The 15,895-nt window shown below is 40.2% G+C and overlaps 1 protein-coding gene across 1 annotated transcript in view; it reads left to right on the plus strand.

The window, feature by feature from the left end:
- Positions 1 to 15,895, plus strand: part of LOC130682205 (transcription initiation factor TFIID subunit 1-like) — a 144,453-nt gene that overhangs the window by 75,671 nt on the left and 52,887 nt on the right. Inside the window, exons 18-21 of the mRNA XM_057496335.1 lie at positions 5,595 to 5,744; positions 5,932 to 6,051; positions 6,320 to 6,495; positions 7,121 to 7,299. Of these exons, the coding sequence (XP_057352318.1) occupies positions 5,595 to 5,744; positions 5,932 to 6,051; positions 6,320 to 6,495; positions 7,121 to 7,299 (625 nt within the window). The remainder of the gene's footprint in view (positions 1 to 5,594; positions 5,745 to 5,931; positions 6,052 to 6,319; positions 6,496 to 7,120; positions 7,300 to 15,895) is intronic.

Below are 15,895 nucleotides of genomic sequence, written 5' to 3' on the forward strand. Positions count from 1 at the left end.
TGTTCCTTTTGGATTGGTCACACAGTTCTCTTAATATTGTTACATTCCTGGAGATCCTTTTGTCTCTCTCTATGTCACCTTCTATGCGTTCCTGTTCTCTGGTTTCAATTCCATCAATGGCCTCTTGCATCCTATCCATTCTGCTTATAAACCCTTCCAGAATTTGTTTCATTTCTGTGATCTCCTTTCTGGCATCTGTGATCTCCCTCCGGACTTCATCCCATATCTCTTGCGTATTTCTCTGCATCTCTGTCAGCATGTTTATGATTCTTATTTTGAATTCTTTTTCAGGAAAACTGGTTAGGTCTGTCTCCTTCTCTGGTGTTGTCTCTGTGATCTTTGTCTGCCTGTAGCTTTGCCTTTTCATGGTGATAGGAATAGTTTGCAGAACTGGGACATGTGACGGCTGGAAGAACTTCCTTTCTTGTTGGTTTGTGGCCCTCCTTTCCTGGGAGAACAGCGACCTCTTGTTGCTTGTGCTGCGCAGCTACGCGCAGACAGATCTTCTGCTTCCTGCCCGGCTGCTATGGAGTTAATCTCCGCTGTTGCTGTGGGCATGGCCTGGCTCGGGCAGCTGCTCCAAAGTGATGTAGTCACGTTGGAGCAGGAGCGGCTGGGAGGCTATTTATCTCCGTAAGGGTCCTCCCTGCTCCCTGCAGCCCAGGGGTTAGGGTGCCCAGTGATCCCTGGATTCCCTACCTCTGGATTAATTGTCCCGCCCTGCCTCCTTAAGGTTTACAAAAAGCATTCGCCAAAACAAAACGACGACCACCAAAAGAAAAAAAAGTTTTTTTAATTTAAAAAAAACAATTTTTTTTAATTAGAAAAAAAAAAAAGGTGGCCGCTCGTTTTTCTTTATTCTCCAGCGCCAGCCTCAGGCATCTGGTCACGCGTCTTGCTGCCCTGTTTCCCTAGTATTGGGGTCCCTATCCCTTTGAGACTTCCAAAAAGCGCTTGCCAAAACAAAACTGAGAAAAAAAAAAAATGGGCCCTAGCTTTTCTGGTGTTGTCCAGCGCCAGGCCACTGGTGCCCGCTCACTGTTCTTGCTGCCCTGTTTCCCTCGTATTGGGGTCCCTATCCCTTTAAGACTTCCAAAAAGTGCTTGCCAAAACAAAACAAAACAACAACCATAAAAAATTGTTCGCGCTCTTTTCTTATGTCACTCCGGTGCCTGCTCAGTGTTCTTACTGCCCCAAGGCCCCCTGGGCACGTATAGTGTCTGCACTCTGGACCAGATGGCTGGGGCTGGGTGTTCGGCAGTTCTGGGCTCCGTCTCCCTCCCACTCTGCCTATTCTTCTCCCGCCAGAAGTTGGGGGGATGGACGCTCGGCTCCTGCCTGTCCGGGGCTTTTATCTTACCCCCTTAGCTTGGTGCTGGGTTCTCTCAGGTGTGGATGTGGTCTTGATATTTCCCTGTGTCCTCTGGTCTTTATTCTAGGAAGGGTTGTCTTTGTTATATTTTCATAGATGTATGTGGTTTTGGGAGGATATTTCCGCTGCTCTACTCACGCCGCTATCTTCCGCCCCCAGATCAACTCTTTTTTTTATTGATAAGTCTTACTAGTGAGGTTTATCCATTTTTATTTTCTCAAAGAACCATTTCCTGCTTTCATTGATTCTTTCTGTTGTTTTACTTTTCTCAACTTTATTTATTTCTACTCTAATCTTTAGTATGTCCCTCGTTGAACTGACTTTGGGCCTCATTTATTCTTCCTTTTCTAGTTTTGTTAATAGTGAATTTATATTGTTCATATGGGATTGATTTTCTTTGCTTAAGTAGGCCTGTATTGCAATATACTTCTGTCTTAGCACAGCCTTTGCTGCATTCCACAGACTTTGAGGTGTTGAATTATTGTTGGTATTTATCTCCATATATTGCTTGATATCTGTTGTTATTTGGTCATTGATAAATTGGTTATTTAGGAGCATTTTGTAAAGCCTCCATCTGTTTGTGGATTTTTAAATTTTTTTTGCGTAATTTATTTCTGGTTTCATACCTTTGTGGTTTGAGAAACTGGTTTGTATAATTTCAATCTTTTTTTTATTTACCGAGGCACTTTTTCTGGCCTAGTATATGATCTATTCTTGAAAATGTTCCATGTGCACTTGAGAAGAATGTATTTTGTGCTGCTTTTGGATGTAACATTCTGTTGATATCTGTCAGGTCCATCTGTTCCAGTGTATTGTTCAGTGCCTCTGGTTTCCTTATTTATTTTCTGTCTAATTGATCGGTCTTTTGGTGTGAGTGGTATGTTAAAGTCTCTAAAATGAATGTGCTGTATTCTATTTCCCCTTTTAATTATGTTGGCTTTTGTTTGAAATATTTAGGTCCATCTGTTCTAATGTATTGCTCAGTGCCTCTGTGTACTTATTTTCTGTCTGGTTGATTGATCCTTTGGAGTGAGTGGTGTGTTAAGTCTCCTGAAATGAATGCATTATATTCTATTTCTTCATTTAATTCTGTTATCACATATTTTGGTGCCCCTTTCTTGGGTACATAGATATTTATAATGGTTATATTCTCTTGTTGAACTGACCCCTTTATCATTATGTAATGTCCTTCTTTATCTTTTGTTACTTTCTTTGTTTTGATGTCTATTTCTTCTCATACAAGTACTGCAACTCCTGCTGTTTTCTCCCTATTAATTGCATGAAATATCTTTTTCTATCCCTTCACTTTTAGTCTGTGCATATCTTTGGGTTTAAAGTAAATCTCTTGTATGCAATATATAGATGGGTTTTGTTATTTTATCCATTCAGTGGCTCTATGTCTTTTTATTGGTGCATTTAAACCATTTACATTTAGGGTGATTATCGATACGTATGTACCTGTTGCCTTTGTAGTCTTTAGATTCGTGGCTATCAAAGGCTCAAGGGTAACTTCTTTACTATCTAAGAGTCTAAGTTAACTCACGTATTATGGTATTACAAACAGTCTAAAGGTTCTTTTTATTTTTCTGTGTCTTCCTCCTCCATTCTTTATATATTAGGTGTCATATTCTGTACTCTTTGTCTATCCCTTGATTGACTTTGGGGACAGTTAATTTAATTTTGCATTTTCTTTGTAATTAGCTGTTCTACTTTCTCTACAGTGGTTTTATTACCTGTGGTGACACTACTAAACCTTAAGAACACTTCCATCTGTTGCACTCCCTCCAAAATACACTGTAGAGATGGTTTGTGGGAGGTAAATTCTTTCAGGTTTTGGTTGTCTGGAAATTGTTTAATCCCTCTTTCAAATTTAAGTGATAATCTTTCCGAATCAAGTAATCTTGGTTCGAAGGGCCCCTTTGTTCGAGGCCTTTCTCCTTCATTGTATTAAATAAATCTTGCCACTCCTTTCTGCCTATAAGGTTTCTGCCATGAAATCTGATGATAGCCTGATGGGCTTCCCTTGTATGTGTTCTAATTTCTCTCTTTGGCTGCTTTGAATAGTCTGTCCTTATCCTTGATCTTTGACATTTTAATTACTCTATGTCTTGGTGTTGTCTTCCTTGTGCCTTTGTCCTGGGAGATCTGTGCACCTCCATGGCCTGAAAGACAATCTTCTTCTCCATATTGGGGAAGTTTTCAGCAATTACCTCCTCAGAGACACTTTCTATCACTTTTTCCCTCTCTTCTCTTTCTTCTACCCCTGTAATGTGAGTATTGTTCTGTTTGATTGGTCACACAGTACTCTCAGTATTCTTTCATTCTAAGGGATCCTTTTTTCTCTGTTCCTCAGCTTCTTTGTATTCCTTTTTTCTAGTTTCTATTTCATTTATCATCTCCTCCACCATTTTTAATCTGCTTTTAATACCCCATTGTGCTCTTCAATGATTGTATCTCCGACCGGAATTCCCTCCTGAGTTCTTGAATATTTTTCTGTACCTACATAAGCATGTTAATGATTTTTATTTTGAACTCAATTTCAGGAAGATTCATGAGGTCAGTGTCATTTAAAAGTTCCTGAGGAGTTGTGTTATTAATTTAAATTTCAACCAGGTTCCTTTGGCATTTCATATTTGTGTATGGGCCCCTCTCGTATCCAGAAGCTCTACTCTGTGGAGCTGCTCAGCCCCTGAAGCAATGTCAAGGGCCACAGGGGAGTGGTATTGGTGCCTGGGGGAGGAAAGAGCTGTTTCCTGCTTCCCAGCTGCTGTGACTGTCTCCAGTGTTTGAACCAGTGGGACAACCACACAGGTATAAGCCTCTATGCTTTGCGTTTGTAGTTGCTGTAAACAGATCTTCCCTCTGGCTGTCCTAATGCCAGGGTAGGGTTTTCCGGTTTGTAAGCCAGGTGGGGCTAGCTGGGAGGAATGTGCAGTTGGTGTGTATCACTGAGGGGTTCCTTGGTGGTGCATAGCTGGCCAGGAAGCTGGAGCACCTAAAGACTGTAAAAGCTCCCAACCTGCTGGGCAGAGTGCACCCGGACAATTTGTCTACTTTCCTTTCTCCTGAGATTACTGCTCTGTGCAATCCTTGCCCCTTTAGCAGCCCTCTTGCTAAGGGCTTCCTCGTTAGGAAGTCTCTTAGACTGCCCATCTTTCTTTTGTCCCAGGGCTGCCAGATATGGATCCCTGCTTTCCACAAGCGGCTGGAATCTCAGTCCTCCAGGAATTCTGCCTGTCTTAGCTAATCACGAGAGTACCATGCAAGCACCATGAAAAGTGTGTATGTGCTCCCAGCGTAGATCTCTGGAGTTAGGTATTCAGCAGTCTCAGCCCTCCACTCCCTTCCCACTCTGTTTCTCTTCCTGCCTGGCAGTGAGCTGGGGTTGGGAAAGGGCTTGGGTCCAGCCGGGCCATGGCTTTGGTACCTTACTCTGTTCTGTGAGGTTTATTCCTTTCACCAGGTTTATGCAGTTTGGCACAACCCTCGTTCCTGTTGCCCTTTCAGGATTACTCGTATTAATTAAATTTTTGTATTTTATGTGGTTTTAAAAGGAAGCCTCCGTCTCACCTCTCATGCCTCCATCTTTAATCCTCTCCTCCTCGATCACTTTCTAGGTAATCATTTGTAGTCTTAACTAGTCTGTATGGAGAAACACATTCCCCTACTCTTAATTTCCTTACTGTTTTTGTGGGATTTCTGAAAGGTATTCAGAATTCCAGGAGAGAGAGGACAGACTGTTTCGAGCAAACCAGCGGCAGAGGTGAAGTGGACTCTGATTCAGTGCTCCTCAGGTTGGGGCTAGTGTTTTGTAAAGCATGATTTATCATCTAATTATGAAAATATGTGAGTCATTCTAAAGAAGTAATTAGACAAATGCAGTCGTCAGTCTAACTTCTGTGCATCACAAGGATGGGGGCAACACCATCTCTGAGAACTCTCATGGAAGCTCAACAAATATTGGAGTGAAGGATACCACTGTTCCACATATTCCTTCTTCTAATGGCTGAAATCTTAACTTCTATTTAATATCATGATTTAATTACCATAGGAAAGAAGAACAGCAAGCTCTGAGCCCTGGGCAGCTTTATGTAACAATTGGTTTTTGTGGACAGTTTACAAAAGCATCAAACTGTGTTACTGTAATTGATCCAACTTTCTATCATGGCTAGACATAGAGCAAATGTGCTCCATAACCCTTACATCTTTTCCTATATGTCAGGTTCACACAGCTCCTTGGAACACCACAAGGGCCTTCATTGATGCCATGAAGGGCAAGTGTCTCCTGGAGGTGACTGGGATGGCAGATCCCACAGGGTGTGGTGAAGGGTTCTCGTATGTGAAGATTCCAAAGAAACCAACACAGCAGAAGGTGAGAGTGTCTGAATTTCTGTAGGATGCGAATCAAGGAGGAAAGAAAGGAAGGTTAAGGAGTTGTGATGGATAGGATGCATGATCTAGGAAGCAGTTAAGTTGACAGGATGATTTAAGTGGCTATTACAAGGAATTCAGCTCTCTAGGATTCTTATCTGTTTTGTTGTATTTTGTTTATGACATAGGATGATAAGGAGCCTCAGCTAGTGAAGAAAACAGTGACAGGAACAGATGCAGATCTCCGTCACCTCTCTCTGAAAAATGCCAAGCAACTTCTTCGTAAATTCGGTGTGCTTGAGGAAAAGGTGAGTGTGGAAGAGGAAAACGTAGAGGCTCCTAGGGGCTTTGCACAAGGAAGGAAGAGCTAGTAGGCACATACAAGAAACTGTGTGGAGGATTTTGTGGTGTAAATTGTGGTGGCATGGGTCTTGGATTCTTTTTCAAGATTTAATTCTAAAGCTTTCTGTTTGAAATATTTTGGGTGTTGTTATTTTGGTCTAGCTCTCTAACCATGTGTCTTCGTTTGCTCTTTGAAATCCCTGAATAATTGGTGTGTGTGTCTCTCTCTTGTAGATTAAAAAGTTTTCCTGCTGGGAAGTGATTGATGCTGTACGCACAGTGTTAACAGAACAGGCCCACTCTGGAGAGGGACCCATGAGTAAATTTGCTCGTGGATCAAGGTTTTCTGTGGCTGAGCATCAAGAGCATTACAAAGAGGAATGTCAGCGCATCTTTGACCTACAGAACAAGTGTGTTTTACTGCTGCAGAAAATCCAATCTGGAAAATGGGGCGGCCAAGACACTATTTTATAATGGGGAAACCTAATTATGTTTTAGTCACACCTAATAATATAACTAGGTAGTAAGGTATCTGGAGATTTCAGGAATGCATCTGTTCATATACAGCTAGAGTACCTACTTTATTCAAAGCAACTTGGCAAAAGTTTTTGAATGGCAAGTGGTGCTAGGTTTGAGCTCTGGGTTCCATGGCAACTTTTATGGCCTACTTGGGCCTAACAGCCATTACAGTGGTGATAGGGGACAGGAAGTTGTATGTTCTCTGAAGGCTTACTGTTGAGAGGATGTTAATGCCCTAATTCAGAATAACCAATAATATATTGATGTGTTTCTCAGGGTCTCTCCAGGAATTCTAAAAGAGTTTTGCTATTTTATATTTTAAACTTGCCTTGTTCTCTACATGTCTAGGAAAACTTGTAAAGCTTTTCCATTAAGGGCCCCATGTCTTAGTGGATTTTGAGTGTTGTTTTTAAGGCTGACTTCCCAATTTCCTACTGTGGCCTCAAACTGCTTCTTCAGCTCTTTGTAAACTTGTATTTCCTCTTAATTTAAGATTGTTTTTTTTTCTCTTTTTAGGGTTTTGTCATCAACTGAAATCTTATCAGCTGACACAGATAGCAGCTCAGCTGAAGACAGTGACTTTGAAGAAATGGGAAAGAACATCGAGAACATGTTGCAGAATAAGAAAACCAGTTCTCAGCTACTACGTGAACGGGAGGAGCAGGAGCGAAAGGAACTACAGAAGATGTTATTGGGTGAGGTAGTGGCTTCACAGACAGAAGAGAAAGATTAAAAAGTATAAATAACTGCAAACTAATCACTGAGGCAATGCTGGAGGCAGCAGATGTAGGGATGAGTGTAGAAAGATGACCTGTAGATGAGGTAAGAAAGATGACTGCAAACTGGACTCTAGGTTGTGGGGCATAGATGGAAGAGATACTGTCAGTCCGCTGCTGTCTCTGCATCAGGCCTGGCCAAGCCAGGGCTCTCAGTGGTGTCCATCAAGTGAGCTTTCTGGGCATTCTTCATAGAGGGTAAGAGTTTTTAATACAGAATCTGAATGAATTTGGGGGTTGGTTCTTGAACCCTCTGCAATCAGTATGTCAAATTCTGTGCAAATGTGCCTTTTCTGAGATAATCCATGGCTTTCAGAAGATTTTCAGAGGAGTCTGAGCCCCTAAAAAGAGCTAAAAATCCTCCAGCCAAAAATGGCAGAAGTTGAGGGTGAAGGGTGATAGTGGCCTGAAGTGGTGTGCGATATATATGGACTTCGGAAATGAAAAGAGGAAAAATACAAGCTGACTTTAAAATTTCTCTCTGGGCTTGCTAGGAAGATGGTGGTACCATTGATTAAAGTAGCAAATTTCAAAGAAAGAAGCAGGTTTAACATGGGGAAGTGTGGAGTTTGAGGTCCCCATGCCACTACCTAGTGTAAATGGCAAGCAGGCAACTGAAGAGTTGGCTGTAGATACAGAGAGAGAACAAAGGCTGAAGATGAAGGTTTACGTAACTTCTTACTCATAGTAGTCTTTTCCTTTGTTTTCTCCTCTTTGTTAAAGCTTTGTGTAATTTTGTTGTTTTGACTACATTATAAAGATGTAATAAAGCCTCTTCACCAGTGTGGTCCTGGATCAGCTGTATCTACATCACATGGGAGCTTGTTAGTAATGCAGAAATCTCAGGGCTCACCACAAACCTACTGATTAGATTCTGTATTTTAACAAGATCCTCAGGTGATTCCTACTCATTCATAATTAAAGTTTGAGAAGGATACTCTGGACTTGTTTCTGTGGTGCGTGGGTACTTTTTTTTTTATTAAGGTATCCTTGATATACAATCTTATGCTCAGGTTTCACATGAGCAACAATTGTGGCTAGTACATTCCCCCCATTAAGTCCCCACCACATGTCCCATTACAGTCTCTGTCCATCAGCATAGTAAGATGCTATATAGTAATTACTTGCCATCTCTGTGCAATATACTTCCTTCCCCATGCCCCCCACTACATTCGGTGCACTAGTCATAATGCCCCTTAATCCCCTTGCACTCCCTTCACACCGACACTCCCCAGTCCCTTGTAACTGTTGGTCCATTGCTGTTTTCCTCCTTTTTGCTTTGTTGTTATATTCCACAGATGAATGAAATCATTTGGTACTTGTCTTCAGCTGGCTTATATCACTGAGCACATACCCTATAGGTCCATGATGCAAATGGTAGGATTTGTTTTCTTCTTATGGCTAAACAATATTCCATTGTGTATATGTACCACACCTTCTTTATCCATTTATCTACTGATGAGCACTTAGGTTGCTTCCATAGGTTGGCTATTGTATGTTATATTGTGCTGTGATAAACATCAGGGAGCAAAGGCCTTTTTTATTTTTTATTTTGGTACCATTAATCTACAATTACATGAGGAACTTTATGTTTACTAGACTCCTCCCATCCCCAAGCACCCCCACATACGCCGTTACAGACACTGTCCATCAGCATAGTAAGATGCTGTAGAATCACTACTTGTCTTCTCTGTGTTGTACAGCCCTCCCCATTTCTGCCCTCCCACATTATACATGCTAATCATAATGCCCCCTTTCTTTTCCCCACCCGTTATCCCTCCCTTCCCACCCATCCTCCCCAGTCCCTTTCTGTTTGGGAACTGTTAGTCTGTTCTTGGTTTCTGTGAGTCTGCTGCTGTTTTGCTCCTTCAGATTTTTTCTTTGTTCTTATACTCCACAGATGAGTGAAATCATCTGATACTTGTCTTTCTCTGCCTGGCTTATTTCACTGAGCATAATACTCTCTAGCTCCATCCATGTTTTTGCAAATGATAGATTTGTTTTCTTATGGCTGAATAATATTCCATTGTGTATATGTACCACATCTTGTTCATCCATTCATCTACCAATGGACACTTAAGTTGCTTCCATTTCTTGGCTATTGTAAATAGTACTGCAATAAACATAGAGATGCATCTGTCTTTTTCAAATTGAGCTGCGTCATTCTTAAGGTAAATTCCTAGTAGTGGAATTCTTGGGTCAAATGGTATTTCTATTTTGAGTTTTTTGAGGAACCTCCATACTGCTTTCCACAATGGTTGATGTAATTTACATTCCCACCAGCAGTGTAGGAGGGTTCCCCTTTCAACTCATCTCGACCAGCATTTGTTCTTAGTCTTTTGGATGCTGGCCATCCTTACTGGTGTGAGGTGATACCTCATTGTGGCTTTAATTTGTATTTCTCTGATGACTAGGGATGTGGAGCATCTTTTCATGTGTCCATTGGCCATCTGAAATTCTTCTTTGGAGAACTGACTGTTAGGTTCCTCTGCCCATTTTTTAATTGGATTATTAGCTGTTTGTTTGTAGAGGTGCATGAGCTCTTTATATATTTTGGATGTCAACCCTTTATCGGATCTGAAGTTTATGAATATATTCTCCCATACTGTATGATGCCTTTTTGTTCTATTGGTGATTTCCTTTGCTATACAGAAGCTTTTCAGCTTGATATAGTCCCACTTGTTCATTTTTGCTTTTGTTTCCCTTGCCTGGGAGATATGTCCATGAAGGTCACTCATGTTTATGTCAAGGAGATTTTTGCCTATGTTATTTTCTAAGAGTTTTATGGCCTCATGACTTACATTCAGGTCTTTGATCCATTGTGAATTTACTTTTGTTTATGGGGTTAGACAGTGATCCAGTTTCATTCTCTTACATGTAACTGTCCAGTTTTGCCAACACCAGCTGTTGAAGAGGCTGTCATTTCCCCATTGTATGTCCATGGCTACTTTATCGTATATTAATTGTCCATATATTTTTGGGTTGATACCTGGACTCTGTATTCTGTTCCATTGGATTGTGGGTCTGTTCTTGTACCAGGAACAAATTGTCTTAATTACTGTGGCTTTCTGGTAGAGCTTGAAGTTGGAAAGCGAGATCCCCCCTGCTTTATTCTTCCTTCTCAGCATTGCTTTGGCTATACTGGGTCTTTTGTGGTTCCATATGAATTTTTTTTTTTTTTGAAGACAAGGTAATTTATTAAATATTTATATCCTTAGTACCTATCACATCCTGGCACATACCAGCCTTTAAATAAATGATTGTTCCACTGAGTTGAATTAAAGGTGAAAACATGAAGGTGAGAGGGCAAGACATGCTGTGGGAGCAGTAGGAGTCGGCTTGGGAGGAATATAGGCTCATAAATTCTAATTGAATAGTTTGCTTGCCACATATAATTATCCAGAGTAAATTTTATGTAATTAATGATATGTTTTATTAATGAATATATTGGGTAATCCTTAATATAAGTGGTCTCTGCTAAATGCCTTGGGAGGGGTTTCAACAGACTACATTAGAATATGCCTTTGCCTTTGAGAATGCTTGAAATATTTGGGGTAAGCAACACATATACATGTGTCCTGACCAAATGAAAATTACATGCAAGTATCAACTGAAAAGACCATTTTATAAACAAGCTGGTGGTGAATGATGAAGCATCAATAAACCAGAATGAGGTTTTGGGAGTAGTTTCACTTAGGAGAAATAGAATACACGGGCTATTTTGAATAAACACTGAGGTGGTGGGCCTCAGCAGCCTGTCGCTGGTGGCAACAAGGCATGTGAATGTGCTTGGACAGCTGTGCAATGAATTCTCCTGGAATATTAATTGGACGTTCAATTTTCCAGTATCTTCCATTATTTTAATATGAACATTTCCCCTTTTAGTTCTAGATATTAGGTCGTGTGAGAATTCACATAGATTGGTACATGTCTGCACACCTGTATAAGTGAGTGTGTGCATTTTTTTTTTAATAATTATTTTTTATTGAAGAGTAGTTGACGCACAGTATTACATTACATTAGTTTCAAGTGTACAACACAGTGGTAGAACATTTATATACATAATTCTAGGTTCCAGCTATCTCCCCACCAAGCTGTTACAATATCTTGACTATATTCCTTATGCTATACATTACATCCCGGTTACTTATTTATTTTACCATTGGAAGTCTATCCTTTTTTTTTTTTTTTTTTTTTTTTTTTTGTGAGGGCATCTCTCATATTTATTGATCAAATGGTTGTTAACGACAATAAAATTCTGTATAGGGGAGTCAGTGCTCAATGCACAGTCATTAATCCACCCCAAGCCTAATTTTCGTCAGTCTACAATTTTCTGAGGCATAACAAACAAGTTCTTACATGTAGAACAAATTCTTACATAATGAATAAGTTACATAGTGAACAGTACAAGGGCAGTCATAACAGAAACTTTCGGTTTTGTTCATGCATTATGAACTATAAATAGTTCAAATATGAATACTCATTTGGTTTTTATACTTGATTTATATGTGGATACCACATTTCTGTCTTTATTATTTTTTTTAATAAAATGCTGAAGTGGTAGGTAGATACAAGATAAAGGTAGAAAACATAGTTTAGTGTTGTAAGAGAGCAAATGTAGATGATCAGGTGTGTGCCTGTAGACTATGTGTTAATCCAAGCTAGACAAGGGCAATAAAACATCCACATACGCAGAAGATTTCTCTCAGAACAGGGTGGGTGAGGTTCTAAGCATCACTTCTGCTGATCCCCAATTTCTCACCTGATGGCCCCCCTGCGACTGTGCCTGTCTTAGGTTGTTCCTCCCTTGAGGAATCTTACCCGTCTCTGGCTAACCAGTCATCTTCCGGGGCCATACAGGGAAATGTGAAGTTGGTAAGTGAGAGGGAAGCCTTATTGTTTGAAAAGGTTAGCTTTTTACTTCTTTGCATATTTATGCCCTGTGGCTTCTATGCCCAGCATTTGTCTTGAGGTATCTTTACCACTTGGAGGAGTTATGATACTCGGTAAATTTGATATGAGGCACGAATTCGATTTAAGGGTTGTAATTAGGAAGGAAGAAGAAAAGCTATAGAAGTAGCAGGCAGAAGAAAACATGGGAAGATTGATTATTTCTTTGACATATCTTCTTGTAGAGTAACTTCAGCCTATATAGGTTTTAAGCTACTACTTAAATTGTGCACACACATTAACATAATAGGATTATAGTTACATAACCAAAGCATATCTGTAATTACCAGCCATCTCCAGTGAAACCAAGAAAACCATTAAGGCATCTTAGGCATTTGTGAAAACTTATCTATGATATGGTGGATATTGTCCAACTGAACTTGAACAGTCTGAGAGAAATCAGACCAATTAAAACAACCCATTCCTGGGGACTGTTCACATGCCATATGTTCTTTTAACAGTAAATAGTCTGTAGTTGTAAGGCTTTGGAGTGCTACAATTTGCACTTCTCCAAATTCTTGGTTGAGTTCCAACAGTATAGATCCAGTCAAATTTGTTGTTTTACTGTATGCACAGGCCAGCTTAGATATCTCCTTCCTCATTCCCATGGCAAGTCCAGGAACTGGTGGGATGAGTGCATCTACAGCTGTAGCAGTGCGTGGATCTTTGTTCGGGTTTTTTGATGATCATCTTCTGGCATGAGTCTTCCAGAGAGTGCAGATGTTGTCAGTTCTTTTTCATATCATATCTTAGTTCATTTTCGGGGTAGCGCAATTAGGCTTTAATCCTCTGTATAAACACAAACAGACCCTATGCCTACACTTTTATATGCCCTTTATACGCTTGTGTAGAACTCGTTGGAGGTTACCACACAGGAACTGCCGTTTTTTTTTTTTTTTGCTTTGTTTTTGGTATCACTAATCTACACTTACATGACGAATATTATGTTTACTAGGCTCTCCCCTATACCAGGTCCCCCCTATAAAGCCCTTTACAGTCACTGTCCATCAGCATAGCAAAATGTTGTAGAATCACTACTTGCCTTCTCTGTGTTGTACAGCCCTCCCTTTTCTCCTACCCCCCCATGCATGTTAATCTTAATACCCCCCTACTTCTCCCCCCCTTTTCCCTCCCTACACACCCATCCTCCCCAGTCCCTTTCCCTTTGGTACCTGTTAGTCCATTGTTGAGTTCTATGATTCTGGTGCTGTTTTGTTCCTTCAGTTTTTCCTTTGTTCTTATATTCCACAGATAAGTGAAATCATTTGGTATTTGTCTTTCTCCGCTTGGCTTGTTCCACTGAGCATAATACCCTCCAGCTCCATCCATGTTGCTGCAAATGATTGGATTTGCCCTTTTCTTATGGCTGAGTAGTATTCCATTCTGTATATGTACCACATCTTCTTTATCCATTCATCTATTGATGGACATTTAGGTTGCTTCCAATTCTTGGCTATTGTAAATAGTGCTGCAATAAACATAGGGGTGCATCTGTCTTTCTCAAACTTGATTGCTGCGTTCTTAGGGTAAATTCCTAGGAGTGGAATTCCTGGGTCAAATGGTAAGTCTGTTTTGAGCATTTTGATGTACCTCCATACTGCTTTCCACAATGGTTGAACTAACTTACATTCCCACCAGCAGTGTAGGAGGGTTCCCCTTTCTCCACAGCCTCGCCAACATTTGTTGTTGTTTGTCTTTTGGATGGCAGCCATCCTTACTGGTGTGAGGTGATACCTCATTGTAGTTCTAATTTGCATTTCTCTGATAATTAGCGATGTGGAGCATCTTTTCGTGTGTCTGTTGGCCATCTGTATTTCTTTTTTGGAGAACTGTCTGTTCAGTTCCTCTGCCCATTTTTTAATTGGGTTATTTGTTTTTTGTTTGTTGAGGCGTGAGAGCTCCTTATATATTCTGGACGTCAAGCCTTTATCGGATGTGTCATTTTCAAATATATTCTCCCATACTGTACGGATCCTTCTTGTTCTATTGATGGTGTCTTTTGCTTTACAGAAGCTTTTCAGCTTAATATATTCCCACTTACTCATTTTTGCTGTTGTTTTCCTTGCCCGGGGAGATATGTTCAAGAAGAGGTAACTCATGTTTATGTCTAAGAGGTTTTCGCCTATGTTTTCTTCCAAGAGTTTAATGGTTTCATGGCTTACATTCAGGTGTTTGATCCATTTTGAGTTTACTTTTGTATATGGGGTTAGACAATGGTCCAGTTTCATTCTCCTACATGTAGCTGTCCAGTTTTGCCAGCACCACCTGTTGAAGAGACTGTCATTTCGCCATTGTATGTCCATGGCTCCTTTATCAAATATTAATTGACCCTATATGTCTGGGTTAATGTCTGGATTCTCTAGTCTGTTCCATTGGTGTGTGGCTCTGTTCTTGTGCCAGTACCAAATTGTCTTGATTACTATGGCTTTACAGTAGAGCTTGAAGTTGGGGAGTGAGATCCCCCCTACTTTATTCTTCTTTCTCAGTATTGCTTTTGCTATTCGGGGTCTTTGGTGTTTCCATATGAATTTTTGAATTATTTGTTCCAGTTCATTGAAGAATGTTGCTGGTAGTTTCATAGGGATTGCATCAAATCTGTATATTGCTTTGGGCAGGATGGCCATTTTAACGATATTAATTCTTCCTAGCCACGAGCATGGGATGAGTTTCCATCTGTTAGTGTCCCCTTCAATTTCTCTTAAGAGTGACTTGTAGTTTTCAGAGTATAAGTCTTTCACTTCTTTGGTCAGGTTTCTTCCTAGGTATTTTATTCTTTTTGATGCAATTGTGAATGGAGTTGTTTTCCTGATTTCTCTTTCTGTTGGTTCATTGTTAGTATATAGGAAAGCCACAGATTTCTGTGTGTTGATTTTGTATCCTGCAACTTTGCTGTATTCCGATATCAGTTCTATTATTTTTGGGGTGGAGTCTTTAGGGTTTTTTATGTACAGTATCATGTCATCTGCAAATAGTGACAGTTTAACTTCTTCTTTACCAATCTGGATTCCTTGTATTTCTTTGTTTTGTCTGATTGCCATGGCTAGGACCTCCAGTACTATGTTAAATAACAGTGGAGAGAGTGTGCATCCCTGTCTACTTCCCGATCTCAGAGGACATGCTTTCAGCTTCTCGCTGTTCAATATAATGTTGGCTGTGGGTTTATCATAGATGGCCTTTATTATGTTGAGGTACTTGCCCTCTTTTCCAATTTTTCTGAGAGTTTTTAACATGAATGGATGTTGAATTTTGTCAAATGCTTTCTCAGCATCTATGGAGATGATCATGTGGTTTTTGTCTTTCTTTTTGTTGATGTGGTGGATGATGTTGATGGACTTTCGAATGTTGTACCATCCTTGCATCCCTGGGATTAATCCCACCTGTTCATGGTGTATGATCCTTTTGATGTATTTTTGAATTCGGTTTGCTAATATTTTATTGAGTATTTTTGCATCTACATTCATCAGGGATATTGGTCTGTATTTTTCTTTTTTGGTGGTTTCTTTGCCTGGTTTTGGTATTAGGGTGATGTTAGCTTCATAGAATGAGTTTGGGAGTATCCCCTCCT

The sequence above is a fragment of the Manis pentadactyla genome, chromosome Y, assembly GCF_030020395.1.
Source record: "Manis pentadactyla isolate mManPen7 chromosome Y, mManPen7.hap1, whole genome shotgun sequence".
Classification (NCBI taxonomy): Eukaryota; Metazoa; Chordata; class Mammalia; order Pholidota; family Manidae; genus Manis; species Manis pentadactyla.